The sequence below is a fragment of the Mus caroli genome, unplaced genomic scaffold (assembly GCF_978045245.1).
Source record: "Mus caroli unplaced genomic scaffold, Mus_caroli_1 scaffold_1, whole genome shotgun sequence".
Taxonomy (NCBI): Eukaryota; Metazoa; Chordata; class Mammalia; order Rodentia; family Muridae; genus Mus; species Mus caroli.
The window spans coordinates 119,927,369-119,941,974 of NW_028227256.1; the positions used below are offsets into that span (position 1 = coordinate 119,927,369).

At 37.7% G+C, this 14,606-nt stretch overlaps 1 protein-coding gene across 3 annotated transcripts in view; it reads right to left on the reverse strand.

Annotated features, from left to right (window-relative positions):
• Positions 1-667: 667 nt before the first annotated feature.
• Positions 668-14,606, reverse strand: part of Dpp10 (dipeptidyl peptidase like 10) — a 1,511,806-nt gene continuing 1,497,867 nt past the window's right edge. For all 3 annotated transcript variants that reach the window (XM_021165015.3, XM_021164934.3, XM_029476885.2), the window contains exons 22-26: positions 11,349-11,448; positions 11,052-11,110; positions 10,857-10,929; positions 6,508-6,581; positions 668-4,072 (exon numbers count right to left, since the gene is read on the reverse strand). In XM_021165015.3, the coding sequence (XP_021020674.1) occupies positions 3,938-4,072; positions 6,508-6,581; positions 10,857-10,929; positions 11,052-11,110; positions 11,349-11,448 (441 nt within the window). In that variant the 3' untranslated portion in view covers positions 668-3,937. The remainder of the gene's footprint in view (positions 4,073-6,507; positions 6,582-10,856; positions 10,930-11,051; positions 11,111-11,348; positions 11,449-14,606) is intronic.

Consider the following 14,606-nt stretch of genomic DNA (forward strand, 5'->3'; position numbering starts at 1 on the left):
AAGAAAATAAGTCAAAACATAACATATGTTTTTTAAGAGAAAGGAAGTAAGAAACCATACTTTTATTTCCATGCTATCTCCTCATCTCATAATATGCCCAGTAATAAACTGTTATAGAAAACAAAATTTCCCCCTTAAAAGTAGGTGCTTTGTCCACAGCTGGTATATAATTTTGAAAAGCAATCCTAGGGTATGAGAGTATAAGTTGAGAGGAATAAAAGGAGGAGGGAAGAAAGGAATGTGGAGCTGAGGTCACTGGGATTCAAGAAGTCTTCCCAGAATGACAAATCATGTAGGCAGGAGACACAATAGCTACCTGCTGCTGGCTTCCAGTAACTGGGTTTCAATGATGGAGTTGGACCTGCATGTAGTTCCTGTCCCTAGATATCTTCTTTTCTCTTAGAGAATTCCCAAACCAGAATGTAGAGGTCAGTCATCACACTTAAGGGGTTAGACCACACTTAAGAAAGGCTGGTTGTTACAAGAGGAAAAGGTTGTCAGGCCATATGTGGAGGGACAGAGAATAGCTCAACCATGATTCTGAAATAGAAGCTGTATGGCTTCAGGACCCAAGAGACATGGCAGAAACTCATTTATAGATAATTTTATTTAAAATATTAACCTCTCTCTCTCTCTCTCTCTCTCTCTCTCTCTCTCTCTCTGACACACACACACACTCCTGTTTTGCTGTAGGTGCTCCACATACATGAATGTTCTTACAAAAACAAGAAGAAAGTATAAATCAACTCAAACTGGAATTTCTTGTAACTCCCATTTTAAAGCCATCATCTGGTGAGAAATTGTTCAAATAGTTCCCTACTGGCTAGAGACCAAAGCCTAAGTCTCACCTGAAGGGCAATGGCTTGAATCATTCTCCATAGGGTATCCAACCAGTTCTTAAGCCTCCTCATTCTCAAAACTCCATAACCATCATCTTTAATGAGAATAACTGTGTGAAGTGGAGGCCAAGGTTCGTGTTTTGAACTGCATCCCCATCCTTTCACACCGTAGAGAACAACAGAGCAACAGAGCCTCCTTTATGTGATTTGAAAGTGAAATGTTCCCTACACGTTCACATATTTGATCACTTGATCTCAGCTGGTAGTGCTGTTTGGGGGTGAGTAGGATGGAATCTTTAGGAGGTGGGACCTTGCTTGAAGAAGTACAGCAATAGTGGGCAGACTTGGGGATTTATAACCTGGTCTCTCTCTGCTTGTTCTCTCTCTGCTTTCCCAGCAGCCAGCCAGGCCTAAATTCTCCTGAAGCTATCCCTTTCTTGCCAGCTGTAGCAGTAATCTTAAACCTTTCTTCCCTAAGTTGCTTTTGGTTGTGATAATTTATCCTGGCAATGCCAAGAGCCATTAATACGCTATTTCTTTGTTCTTATTTACTGAGTATGTAATGCTCTCAATGAGAGTAGGAAAAACAAATTTGCTTTCAAAGGAGTTTCAAAGGTTATGTGTTCCTTTCTGAGTTAATACTCCTGAAGACTCTCACCATAGAAATGTAAGTCTGACTTGAAACTTTATTTTAATATGGAGAAACTATCATGGAGGAAGCTTGGCATTGAAGTCTCAGGAAACCTTCAGAATTTTGAATATGCAGAAAATCATTGAGATGCATCTGAGGCAAAAGTGTAAAAGTCCTGTCCTGTTCTACAATCCCACCATGTAGAGGAGAAGACACCAGTGAGCATTTCCTTTGGGTGACATGTCCCAGTCATGAAAGCCCCCCAAATCACAGAGAAGACAACTCCCCATCTTCCTATTAAACATATTTTCATGTGAGATCCATTGGTGCTGTGACGTGAATGTGGTCCCAGACAAGTGACTTTCACATTACAAACTGTATTAAATAAATCAAAAAATAGATAAACATTGATAATAACCATAAACAAGAGAAATGATGGACAGGAAAAGGTAAACACTTTTTAAATGTTACTCAAATAGACATTCAATAAAACCACATCTTTCAGACAACATAATTTTTTGCATCATAAAAATCTCTAGTGGTTGAATTCTAAAATATTGATTAAAAAGCTTCAGTTGGACTTCAAATCAGCCTAAAAAGAAACTTCCATCTTAATAAAATAGGCAAAACTTTCCTTGGAAACATTACAACCTATTTTGTTAAAAAATGTGTTCACTATCCTTTGAAAAAGACCTAAAATGGGTCTTTCTGGAGAGGGCATCTTTCCCTTATTAAATTGAATCTAATGGAGCAGTGAAGACACAATTCCAAAGCACTGAAGAAAAAAGAGGGAGAACCAGCTTTCATATCCACACCTTAGAATCCCAGGCTGTGCAGTTGATAAAGCGTAGGGTGGCTGAAGAAATTCTTTACTTTAAAATTTTCTTCCTGGTTTTCAGAGGACAGAGAAACCCAGCTTTCCCAAAGATCAGATTTAGGCTGTGAAAAGACATTAGACCACTGGGATTTTTCTGAGCATCAGACTTTGGTTTCAGACTTTCCAACATCTTCTGGAAGATCTGTTATATGGACTGAAAACACACCCAACTTCAGTCACCATAGCTGTCTGCCCTCTCATGACTGAAACTTCACACAGTTAAGTTTAATTTTCATTCTCAGTTACTAATTGCTCCAAACTGACACACTGTAGGATTTAGTACCCCATGTCCTGTCCATTGAAATGCAATACCACATACTGCTGTTTGTGTTCTGGGGGTGAGGGGCAATGAATAAAAATGATTTCTTTTAATTCTTATAGTAAGGGCTTAGTTAAACAGCAATAGATGCATTGAGCAGGCATGGAATGCTGAGTAGACTCTGGGAAAAATGAATTAATTCTTATTTCTGCTTTTATAATGAAAATGAGAATTGACTTTACTGCACGGAGAATTTGAAGTAAAAGGTTTGAGTGTTTAAAAAAGCCTTCTCCACCAAGAGAGCAAAATGCCACTCAGTGGCATTGCATTTGTTTAACAAAATTTCTTTATCAGAAACTATAATTTAATATTTAATATCTAATTTACATGTGACAAGATATCATATTCAAAAAAGTAAACTGCAACTAGAAAACTATTAACCACTAGAAACAATACCAAACATAACCCAAACATTTATAGGAAAGCAATTGCTAGAATCTGAACTGGAAACAAAAGGGTCTCATCATATTTGGCTCATTAAAGAAGCATCCATTGCAGCCTGTAAAAGAGTAGCCACTGTAATTCATTAAAGTTTACCCTTTGTAGCATGAGTAACATATAAAGATAGACTCACTGTCTGCATATGCACACGTGCGTGTATATATATATTTATATTATACTGTGAGACAAACACTCGTGTGTGTTGATTTAAAAGTATTCTATCTACTGACAACTGCCTGAACTTTGGAAGGTGCTGAAATCCATATTTCTACATAGCCTTGACTCATTTAATAATTCCTTTTTAAAAACAGAACTTTATGTAAAATACTCTGCTTTTTGTTTATTAACTGAATATTTTCTTAAGCATAATAATAGACAATGAGAAAATTGCACTTATTATAAAGATACATTAACATGTTAGATTGCAGCTCAGCCATCAAAGATCAGGGACTGTGGTACTGATGGTACGTTATGCACTTTATGCAAAGGTGATCATGACCATTGAAATCAAAGTGAGGGTAACTAGTCACAGAACAAAAGGGGATAACGGAAGGAAACATGCACTATTCCTACTTTAATGTGAAACTAATTTTTTCCCCAGGAAACCAACCCTTGCAACTTCCGTTTACAATGAAACACCTTCTGCACCCTTGGCAGCACAGTAGTGTGGATGTCTGTCTCCAAGGTCTAGTTCACTGTCTGAGTGTGCTGTTCCAGGTTTATCTCCTCAAGCTGCCCTTAGAATTCTGGAGCGTCTACAACAAGACAGTCTCTTGGTTCAGTTTCATTGAGCCTCAATATTCCCTTCAGCTCTGTATAAGTGAAGTCCATTATTCATCTTCTTCTGGTTCCTGTGGCAGCACAGATACCTCTTCCTTTAGACAATCACTGAAGAATCTGAGAATTGTGCTGTAAAAATGATGCTTGCTCTTGTCTGAAATGTGATATCCTTCATCTGGATAGACCTAGGACATTGAAGATAAATGAGAAACTAAGTTACTGTTGGGTTGAGCTAGGGTCTACTCAGGATATACTTACAGCTTTTTCATTCTCTGTCCTCACAGCTGGAATAAGAGAGATGCCAGAGACCTTCCTGTGACTTCCTGCAAATCTCTAATAGTCTCTTCCACAGATGAATTTGCTAAGCTCTCTAAGCAATCAGGAGTTAAATCTGTCATGATGGACACTTGTTAGCTGTAAGGCTGAATATTTCCCATTTTTTCTTGCAACATAGAAATCAAAACAAACCTGATTTCAAGAAAGTACTATAGGCTACTCATCAGCCATACAGCATGGAGCCTCAACCCTTTATCTGAAACCTGTATTAAGGGTCTTTACTTAGAATATGAACCTTTATCACAACTTTAGCCTGTGGTTTGAGCACACATATATATATATATGAGTGCTTAGTCACCAAGGATTGGCATCATTTGAAAGGATTAGGAGGATTAGGAGGTTGGAGTGGGTGTGGTTTTGTGGAAGGAAGTATGTTACTTAAGGTGGGGTTTGTGTTTCAAAAGCACATGCCAGGCCCAATCAGTCTCTTTCTTTCTGTTGCCTGCCATTCTCCATCAGTGGAAGAGTTAACCATTTAAAACCTGGGCCTATAGTTGAGATTTCTTGATTGTGTTATAACCTGCTGTACTGGTGTTTCTACTAATGTATTTTTAAATTCCTTGATTTATAACTTTCTTTTTCCTGCTACTATAAACCTCTGTAAAACTGCTTCTACATTGGAGAGCCTGGAGTAGGGTAACCTAAATGTTTCCATGCCATAGTCACTAACATCTTGGCTCAAGAACAAACAATCTCTTATTTTCTTTCAGTTAAGAGATACATTTTTCCATAACCAGTGGGAAATTTTCTGCCATATGACTCAGATGCTACCAGATGACATTCTTAAAATTTTGTTAGTGGCAGCTAGATACTTTTACAATCCAAAGATTTATCCAGTACTCACAGATACATTAGCTCACACACAGAGTAGAAAATAGCTATCAAGAGAGTGAAGGCAGCCCCAGAAACTTGTTGCCTGATTTCCAACCACTTCAAACATTCACACCTTTCTGCAATCATCGAAGTTCTAGTTAGTGAATCAGCCTTACAGAAGGCTTAGTAGAAGATGCTGTTTCTTTCAGGAACTTTTGTTTACCACGATGCACATACACAAAAATAATTATTTAAATTAGGGCTTATTCTCCAAAAGAGTAGACTCTTCCATGCTCAGGCTTGACTAAACATACAGCTTCTTCTGGAATACATGGTCCAGAGATATCTTTTCTTAAAGTAATTTCTTGAGAAAATTTGCAATTATATATCACTTTTTCATGTGTATTAAAAATATCCATAAATCTTTTCATCATTTTTACAACCAAGGGGAAATACTGACAAAGGATAGGTCCAAGAAGTTGAAATGCAAAGTGCAAAAGAAGCAGTATTTCCTATCTCTGAAGGAAGTTAGCATCCTTTCTCTTGCCTTGAGGGCATGTCAGAAGGCAGAAATATTCTAGTAAGAGAGGGCTCAGAGATATAAAATGTGAACTCTTAAAAGATATTTCCTTGAAAAGATAGCCCCTGGGCATTGTGACTTCACACAAGGCCTTCTGGGAACTGGTTTTCCTGAGACATTTCCCCCTCAAGATTATTAATCAGCCAACAAGGTGCAGCTGTGGTTCAAACTAGCCTAGCTATGGCTCACACCAGCTGGATTCTTTGGGTTGGCCCTGTGATTTTGGTGTTGCCCCTCTCGAGAGTTATGGAGTCCTGAGGACTTCTAACCAGGTTTCAAAGGATACCCTGAAAGGTAGGTTTGTCTATGACTAGTTTAATTCTTATAACCAACCTCAAGTTTAATGCCTAAAGCTGAGAAAATGTAGCCAGTGGAGAATGCAGAAGTAAGAGATACAAGAAATTCAGAAAGCTTGGTGAAGAAAGAGGCAGTTTACAGAGACAGTCTGAGAAATCAGACGTGTGGACTCTATCAAGAAAGGACAGAGGGCCATGTCATTATAGTCTCTGGATGATGAACATGATGTTATAATATTTGATATTATTTGCTCTGCTGCTGCCCTCAAGCTTCCACACATTCATGCACATGTGAGTGTACTCAGATACTCACACACAAATACATACATGCTCATAAACATACACATGCTCACACAGGCACACACATAGGTGTTGGCCAACACATACACATTTTTAAATGAGTTGTATTGCTTTTCCCTGAGCTCTTGTAGTATGATACTTCCTTGCCACAGAGGCAAAGCCAGGTGTGCAACTTCGGCCTCCAGAATCCTGAGCCAAAATCACCCTTTCATGGCTTCAGTTGCTTATCCCAAGTATCTGATAAGGCTATATAAAGCTAAGAATTAGTACTCATTTTTCTGGAGTGGTGGCTTACCTGAAGAGTGTAATTCACCCCAGCTTTTATCAGATGCTTGATCAATTCTGCTGAATGCTGGAAATGAACTTTTGCTGCAAAATATTAAATTATGATATTTGAAAGAAATCAATCTGTTAGCACCAGAAACGCTCAAAGAAAGGAAGTGCCCTACACACATTGTATACTTGGAAGAAAGGCCTGCTGGTGATTCTAACTAGAGAGCTGCTAAGTGCCATAGAAAAGTTTTTATTTTTCAGTATAAAACAGAGCACCAACGAAAAAGCCGTTACCAAGGTGAATTTAATCATCCAAAGGCATTCTGTTCATGTGTGTATGTTTGTGTGGGTGCCTGTGTGTATAGCTAAGTATACATGCATTTGTGAGTGTGTGTGGAGGTAAAGACCCACTTTACGTGAGATTCCTCAGGTGTTTTCCACTTTTATTTGAGACGTAGTCTCTCACTGGTCTAGGGTTTTCAGAAATAAGCTAAACTACCTGGACAGCAAGCTTCATTTTTCCACTTGTCTCTGCCTAGCACCTTGCCCACACAGGGATTATATGCATCAATCATCATTCCTGTACTTTAAATTTTATTTGGGTTCTAGGGGCTGAAACCCTGATCCTCTGATTGGTGAGCTACCTCCTCCAATCTACATGAGGTCATTTAGATATATTTTGTGTGAGATAATTTATTCTAGTAATTAATTATGTATGTGGTACTTAATAAGTATTGGAGATAATTTATGTCTTCCCTGAAATCAATGCAGTGAAATATCTTCATATACATACTTGATGATTTTGAGAATCTAGACTCGTCTTGACACTGACACTCTGCATTGTTATTTCAAATCAGAAATCCACAACAGTGAAATTGCTCAGCAGAAAAGGGTGCTTGGTCAGAAGCCTGATGACCTAAAATAAATTACTTGGAATCCATCTATGGTGGACAGAGAGCACTGACTTCCAAAAGTCACCCTCTGGCCCCAAACACATGCCTTCACAAGCATGTACACACATACATACACAAACAATGAAGAAATATACAAATAAATGTAATTACAATTTCATATTAGAACTAAATTCCCGTGTTGAGAAGATAGAGTGTATTGCTCATTATTCAATGTTAAATATTTGATGCAAGAAAACTGCTTTCTCTCTTTTCCTTCCACGTTCCTTCTGTCTGAATGTAAGGCTCTAGAGCTTTGGAATACATATCTCAGGAGTTCTGTATTTAGTAACAGTTTTGTCTGAGCTAGTTATGAAACCTTGTGCCTGCCACTCAAATATTTCTGTGCTATAGTTTGCTTGTATTCTGCCTAAGCCATTCCTTTCACTCCATACATATCTTCAGATTTCCATAAATAACTTTAAGCTAACATTTTATATCTCTGTTTGTCAAACCAGGGCAGTCTTATCAGTGGACTGAGTCTCCCTAGGCTCTCATCCTATGGTGCAGAATAATCTTTCCATACAGCAGAGGATAAACAGCCCAAATAGTCATTTATTTTAAATATAGGCAAGATATTTCTGAACAATTTTCTATTATAATTAATAAGGAAAATAACCAATTCTAAATAATAATAATAATAACAACCAATTTATGCTTGGTTTGCATATGTGACTATGAATGTAGGTTTATGTGGGCAATTCCTGATTTAGAATAATCTCTTATATAACTCTTGTGGGTTTTGTAGAGAAGATATATGGAAAAGAGTCCATCATGTGTGCCTTTGGGAATGGCTGAAAAGATAGACATGGAAATGAACTGTTGTGGAGGGTGTAAGCAAAAGGAAGGTATGAGGAATGAGAGAGAGAGAGAGAGAGAGAGAGAGAGAGAGAGAGAGAGAGAGAGAGAGACTGAAACAGAGACAGATACACAAGACAGAAATAGTGGCAGAGATAGAGACAGAGACACAAGACAGAAACAGTGACAGAGATAGATAGATAGATAGATAGATAGATAGATAGATAGATAGATAGATAGATAGATAGATAGACAGACGATAAAGAACACAAATGTATAATGTAAGAATATGAATTTATATAGAGGTAGAGCGCAACCTTCCATGTCAGTTTTTGCCTTTCACCTTGTTTTAGGCAGAGTCTCTTGTTTGCTGCTGGGCACACCCAGCAGCTGGTTAGTCAGTTTACAGGGCTTTTTCTGTCTCCACCTACAGTCTCAGCAGCATTATGATCTCAGGTGTCCCACTGTATCTGACTTTACTTGAATTCTGTGAATCCAAGCTCTTGTCCTCACTGAACCATCTCTCCAGCCCCCCCAAACAACTTTTCAGTTGAATACTCTCTGCTTGGTTTTCAATGCAAAGTCTGTTGTTTGCTATTTGTTTCCTTCAAAGGACTAAATGGGACAATAAAGTTGAACTGAACTAGTGAATGAGTTTGTCATTTTTTTCTAGTCAAGAATATCAGCATAAAAATGTCACTGAACATCAGGTTTCCTATGAGCTGAGTGGTGAGTGTGGAAATGTGTGCACCTATATACAAGCAAGGATGGTGCCTCTCTGAACCTTTGTATAGAGTCAGCTATGTGAAATGCCTGACTTGAAATTAAATCAAATAAGAAATATGATTTACAGTAATACCAGCAACTTAGTGAGGGAGTTTTAAATAGTACTAAAAACTTCTAGGGTGCTGTCTAGAGATAAACTCATTTAACTTTAAATATAATTTGTTCACTTGGCTTACGTTTTAGTGCAGGGGATAAGAGCTGCAGTAGCCACCAAAAAAATAAAAAATCTCCATGGAAAGTTCAACTTTTCCCACTAGTTATTTCTCTAATATACTAGTTAGGAAAGTGGTAACTCCTTAGGGCAGCACTTTGGGCAGAACAAATAAGACATTAAGTGTTCTTAGTACATGTTCTGACACACACTTAACAAATAATAAGTGACTTTTGTGACGGCTGTTGACATATGTGGATGGTCTTTTTGACATCTTTTGTAAGCATGATGCTCTTCAGTGCCATGCATCAATGATGTTACTTCCTAAATTATTTCATGAACACATTTTTACAATGTATTGTAAAATTGTAATGTATTGTAGATTTTCAGAAGAGTTGCCAAGAGAACAAAGAGTTCCTTTGTAGGCTGCACCAGGTTTGCTTACTTGCTTTCCCTTCCTTCCTTCCTTCCTTCCTTCCTTCCTTCCTTCCTTCCTTCCTTCCTTCTTTCCTTCCTTTCTTCCCTCCTTCCTTCTTTACTTCCTTTCTTTCTTACTTCCTTTCTTCCTTTCTCCTTTCTTTCTTCCTCTTTCTTTCTTTCTTTCTTTCTTTCTTTCTTTCTTTCTTTCTTTCTTTCTCTTTCTTTCTTTCTTCCTTTCTTTCTTTCTATCTCTCTCTTTCTTCCTTTTCTTCCTTCCTTCTTTTCTTTCTTTCTTTCTTTCTTTCTTTCTTTCTTTCTTTCTTTCTTTCTTTCTTTTCTCTCTTTCTTTTCATTATACATATTACATTGCTATGAGAGGCTTGTTCCACAATGAAACAGAAGGATTAGGGAACAAGCCATGAGCTGCTTCATGTGGAGTCCACCATTGCTTTTCTGTGTCTGGTTTTTATTTCAGGTGGTTGGCCAGGTTAACACATGGGTTTTAGAGCTCAAAGCTCCTGAACCTATTTTTAACTAAAAGACACACATATACACACTTATATGCAAACATGAAGCCACACACCTGCACACTCAGACATACTCAAACCAAATAGACCACTTGCTTACCTGCTTCCATCACCTAAACGCCCTCCAGATCATGCTTTCCTCCCTGCAGTTGCTCTTCTTATAACCCTGCTACTTTTGTTATGTTTTTTCTCTCTCCCTCCCTCTCTCTCTCCCTCCCTCTCTCTCTCCCTCTCCCTCCCTCTCTCCCTCTCCCTCCCTCTCTCTCTCTCCCTCTCTCTCTCTCCCTCTCTCTCCCCCTCTCTCCCTCTCTCTCCCCCTCTCTCTCTCCATCTCCCCCTCTCTCTCTCCCTCTCCCCCCTTCTGTGTGTGTGTCTGTCTGTCTCTCTGTCTCTCTCTTGTCTTTCTGCCCTGATTTAACCACTTTTTTACATTAAATTATTTTGTTCCCTAGTCAACACTATTTCTCATATGATCTTTGGTTGCAATTGACCACTGGCTGCTGTATGTAAGATTGGAAGATTACAGTTAAAGTCTCATTGTCACAATAGGGAGTGGTATTGGATAGCACTACCTTATTTTCTTTCTGCTTCCTGTTAGAACTCTCATCCTCCATGTCACTTCCTGTACTCTTGTTCAACAGCTTTATATAACCACCTGGAAACAAGTCCTACATCTAAGATGCGTCCCTTTGTAAAGTGACAGCTGCCCTCAGAAAGGAGAGGCAAATACAATACTTACTATCAGCAGTTCCATGAATTATTAATAAATTTTCTTCTTTTAAACCATGAATGTTATGCAGTACACTGGATGCCTGCAAGATAAACACAAGTATTTGTATATGTAGAGATATCTGAATGGAAGGAATTCAACTTAGTCCTTGTAACAAAAATGCCTTTTGCCTTTTACTATTGTATTTTTTTTGTATCAGTCTACCTGGTAAGTGCTTTCTTCCTTTGATGGCATGCCAAGGTACCGTTCAGAGAAAGCTGAGGCTGTGACACAGGAAGAAAAAAATCTGAATGAGCAAAACGTATCCTGTTTCATTATTTATTTATGCCTTTCAAATGTAATTGTCATGCTCCAGTAAAATCAATTGCATAAAGGAGGTGATAACTCACAACAGACTTTAATAACACATGATAAATGAACTCAATTGAGTTTCTCTGCATTGGGATTTTCTTGTCTACCAATCAATACCTTGTATTAGATCTGTCTGCAGGCCATACTCACCATACAACTTCATGTCTGAGATGGGCGCAACCACGGCTCCACATTTGAAAAACTTCTCATCTGATTTTAAGATCATTGAGGCGATGTAGCCCCCATATCCCTGAGCAAAAAAAAAATAAGAATATGTATATAATAATGATTCTTGGCAATATTTGTACCTTTTGATCACTGTTTAATAATGCACATGTACCAATGTCTCAAAATGTAAAAAAGAATGCAAAAAATATCTCTGTGCACATCTAAAAAATTAACAGCTGTTTAAAAATTTATACAACAGGTTATTTTAATAACTAAGTAAAATATGAAATTAATTATGTATCACAAAATATCGTGATTTTACACCATATATCCTAGAATTGCTCCAAATAATTTAAAACAAGGGAAATGAAGTACTCTTTGTATATTATTTTAAAGCAACTTCATGTGTATTCAAGTAGAATAATTAATAATAATGATGTTTGTGTACATTTAGGAAAGAAAAGTAAAACATTTAAAATACAGACTACAACTTTATACTCTGGGGGCTGGCTGGCCAGTGAGTTTAGCTTACTTGGTGAGTTCTACTACAGTTAGAGACCTTGCCTCAAAAATCAAGATAGATGGTGTCCAAGGAATGACAGCTGTGACTGTCTTCTGGTTTCTGCATGTAGTTACAGGTTTGCAAATATATGCACCTCTTCACACACAAACATATACATTTAGCACATACACAAAGAGAAAAAAAGACAGGATTTGTGTGGTTGTAATACATTTATATCTATAGGGAAACCTGTGGATAAGCATATCTTCCCTCTGCCCCAGAAAGAAAAGATGCCTAAATTCTTAAACTCTCACCAGTTTATAAGGCACCTAGTAAGTAGGAAAAGAGAATGAGGAAAAAGGAATAGGGAAGAAGTAAGACAGAAGACACAGATAAATCTGAGAGAAGAAGGATGGGGAGCCTGAGAGAAGAGGAAGAAAAGGAATAGAGGAGATGGGGTGGTGAAGAAGCAAACTATTATTTATTTTTAAAAAGCAATTAAGCTGTTTACTGTGGTGCAGGGGTGGTATAAGGAGTGTGCAGGAATTGAAGAAGGTCAGCAGAATTCATAGGATGGGAACAAAATCTTGATCAGTAGGCACAATATGAGATAGTGAACTTAAAATGTGCTGAAGTCTGATTCCTGCCAAAGGCACAGATTTTAGCTGTTCTTTCCACAAAAAGCAAAACAAACAAACAAGGAGAAAGTATATAATGTTGTCACTTCTCAGGGCTCCATTACAGCAATCACTTTGTCACATAGACATGTGACATTGTGTAGTGGTATATAGACCTTAAATATACATGACAGTATCATTCAGGAACACAAAACAAAACAAAAAACAAACATAGAAAAAAAAACAAAAGAAAAAAAACCCTTAGCAACCTTTCAATAATAAATGGTGTAATTCAGTAATTATGCAGATTGGAAGGTTGGGGTTTGTTTGTTTATTTGTTTGTTTCTTTTTTAAATTTTTTTCCCACAAGTATCTCTGGAGCCTATGTTGGACTCTACCTCCTGCCTCAGGTTCTTGAGCGGTACGATTCAGGTATGCTAAGATCTTTCATTTTAAACAAACTTTAAGAGGAATGTCTGTGATATTTTTGGACACTGATTTTTTATTATATTTTAATTTTGATGTGTTCATATGCAAACACATATGCAGGTCCCTGTACTGGATCATGTGGAAGTCAGATGATAATTTTCCAGACACACTGATTGGCTTCCAATGGTAGGTCCCAGGGATTAAACTCAGGACATCAGGCTTTTTGGCACGCATTTTTTGTCTGCTGAGCCATCTTGCCTGCTGCTCATTTTAAATTATAAATTTCTATGGTATACTAATAGAGATGCCTTGCAGAAATTTTTTCCCACTAGAATTCCCTAGATTCTTAGAACAAGACAGGAAAGAAACAAAGAGCAAGAGTAAACAAGCCAGTCAATCTAAGGAGATTCTCAGCCAGGGAGGAAGCCCCACCTACAGTTCTCTTCCTAAGGTCAGGTGTACACATACTTTGCTTCCTGCTTCATGGGGAGCTGTGTTTCACCATTTTTTAAATATGAAAATTTCGGATATAATGAAGCTAAATAATCTTTAAGACTTAATGATAGTGAAAGCTGTGGAATTTAAAAATCAAATCCAAAATGCGGGTTTAATTTGATTTATTTCGGAGAAATAACTTCTGCTTTTTAAAGGAGAAATCAACACTGGCAGAAATTAGAATAAATTAAGTCTTAATTGCTCACCATCCTCTCAATCATTTCATGTTTATTCACTGAGGCAAAAGTTGAACCTGAACTAGCTTTTGGAAATCAGAATTAGGGGAATGATGGGCTTAATGTTTGAAATACGTTGTCCTTTAGGCAGAATCTGAGTTTATGGTTCCTCATACTGACCCACAGAAAATTAAAGATGATGTGCACTTTATTCAACAGCTCAGGTTACTCTGCTCATTCTTGGCCATGGTTTGGTTTCCCATTATCAACATTCTTCCACTCACTGAAACTTTATATTTGCAATTTTCACTTGCCAGTCATCCTAGCTTCATGCATAAAATGCCAATCAATTTGTTATTAATTTGCAATTTTATTAAACAGACCTGTAACACCAAAATGTTTCCTCAGAGTTTTCCTACTTCATAAAAGTGATGTAAAAATCTAAATTCAATTGACAGAAGCACTTGGAGGAGGACAGACGAGGATCTGCAGTGTTGGATTGATCAGGACTTATGTTTTCATGGATGGGCTTTGATACAATCTTTAAATGATATTGTAACTATACTTATAAAAGGGAGAGTAACAAGAAAAGTAAAAAAAAAGGACTTATAAACTTGAAATTCTACATAATATCACTTATAACACATCATGATTATAAAATATGGTTTTTAATTTTTTAAAAATTAATTTATATTTATATTCCATATTCCATTCCTTACCCCCCCCATACACTCTATGACTGCTCCACATCCCACACCTCCTCCCCACCCCACCCCCAGTCTTAACATGGATACACCCATCCCACCCCACCCCACCCCACCTGACCTCTAAACTCTCTGGGGCCTCCGGTCTCTTGAGGGATAGGTGCATAGTCTCTGAATGAACACAGACCCAGAAGTCCTCTACTGTATGTGTGTTGGGAGCCTCAAATCAGCTAGTGTATGCTGTCTGTTTGGTGATCCAGTGATTGAGAGATCTTGGGGGTCCAGATTAATTGAGACTGCTGATCCTTGTACAGGAT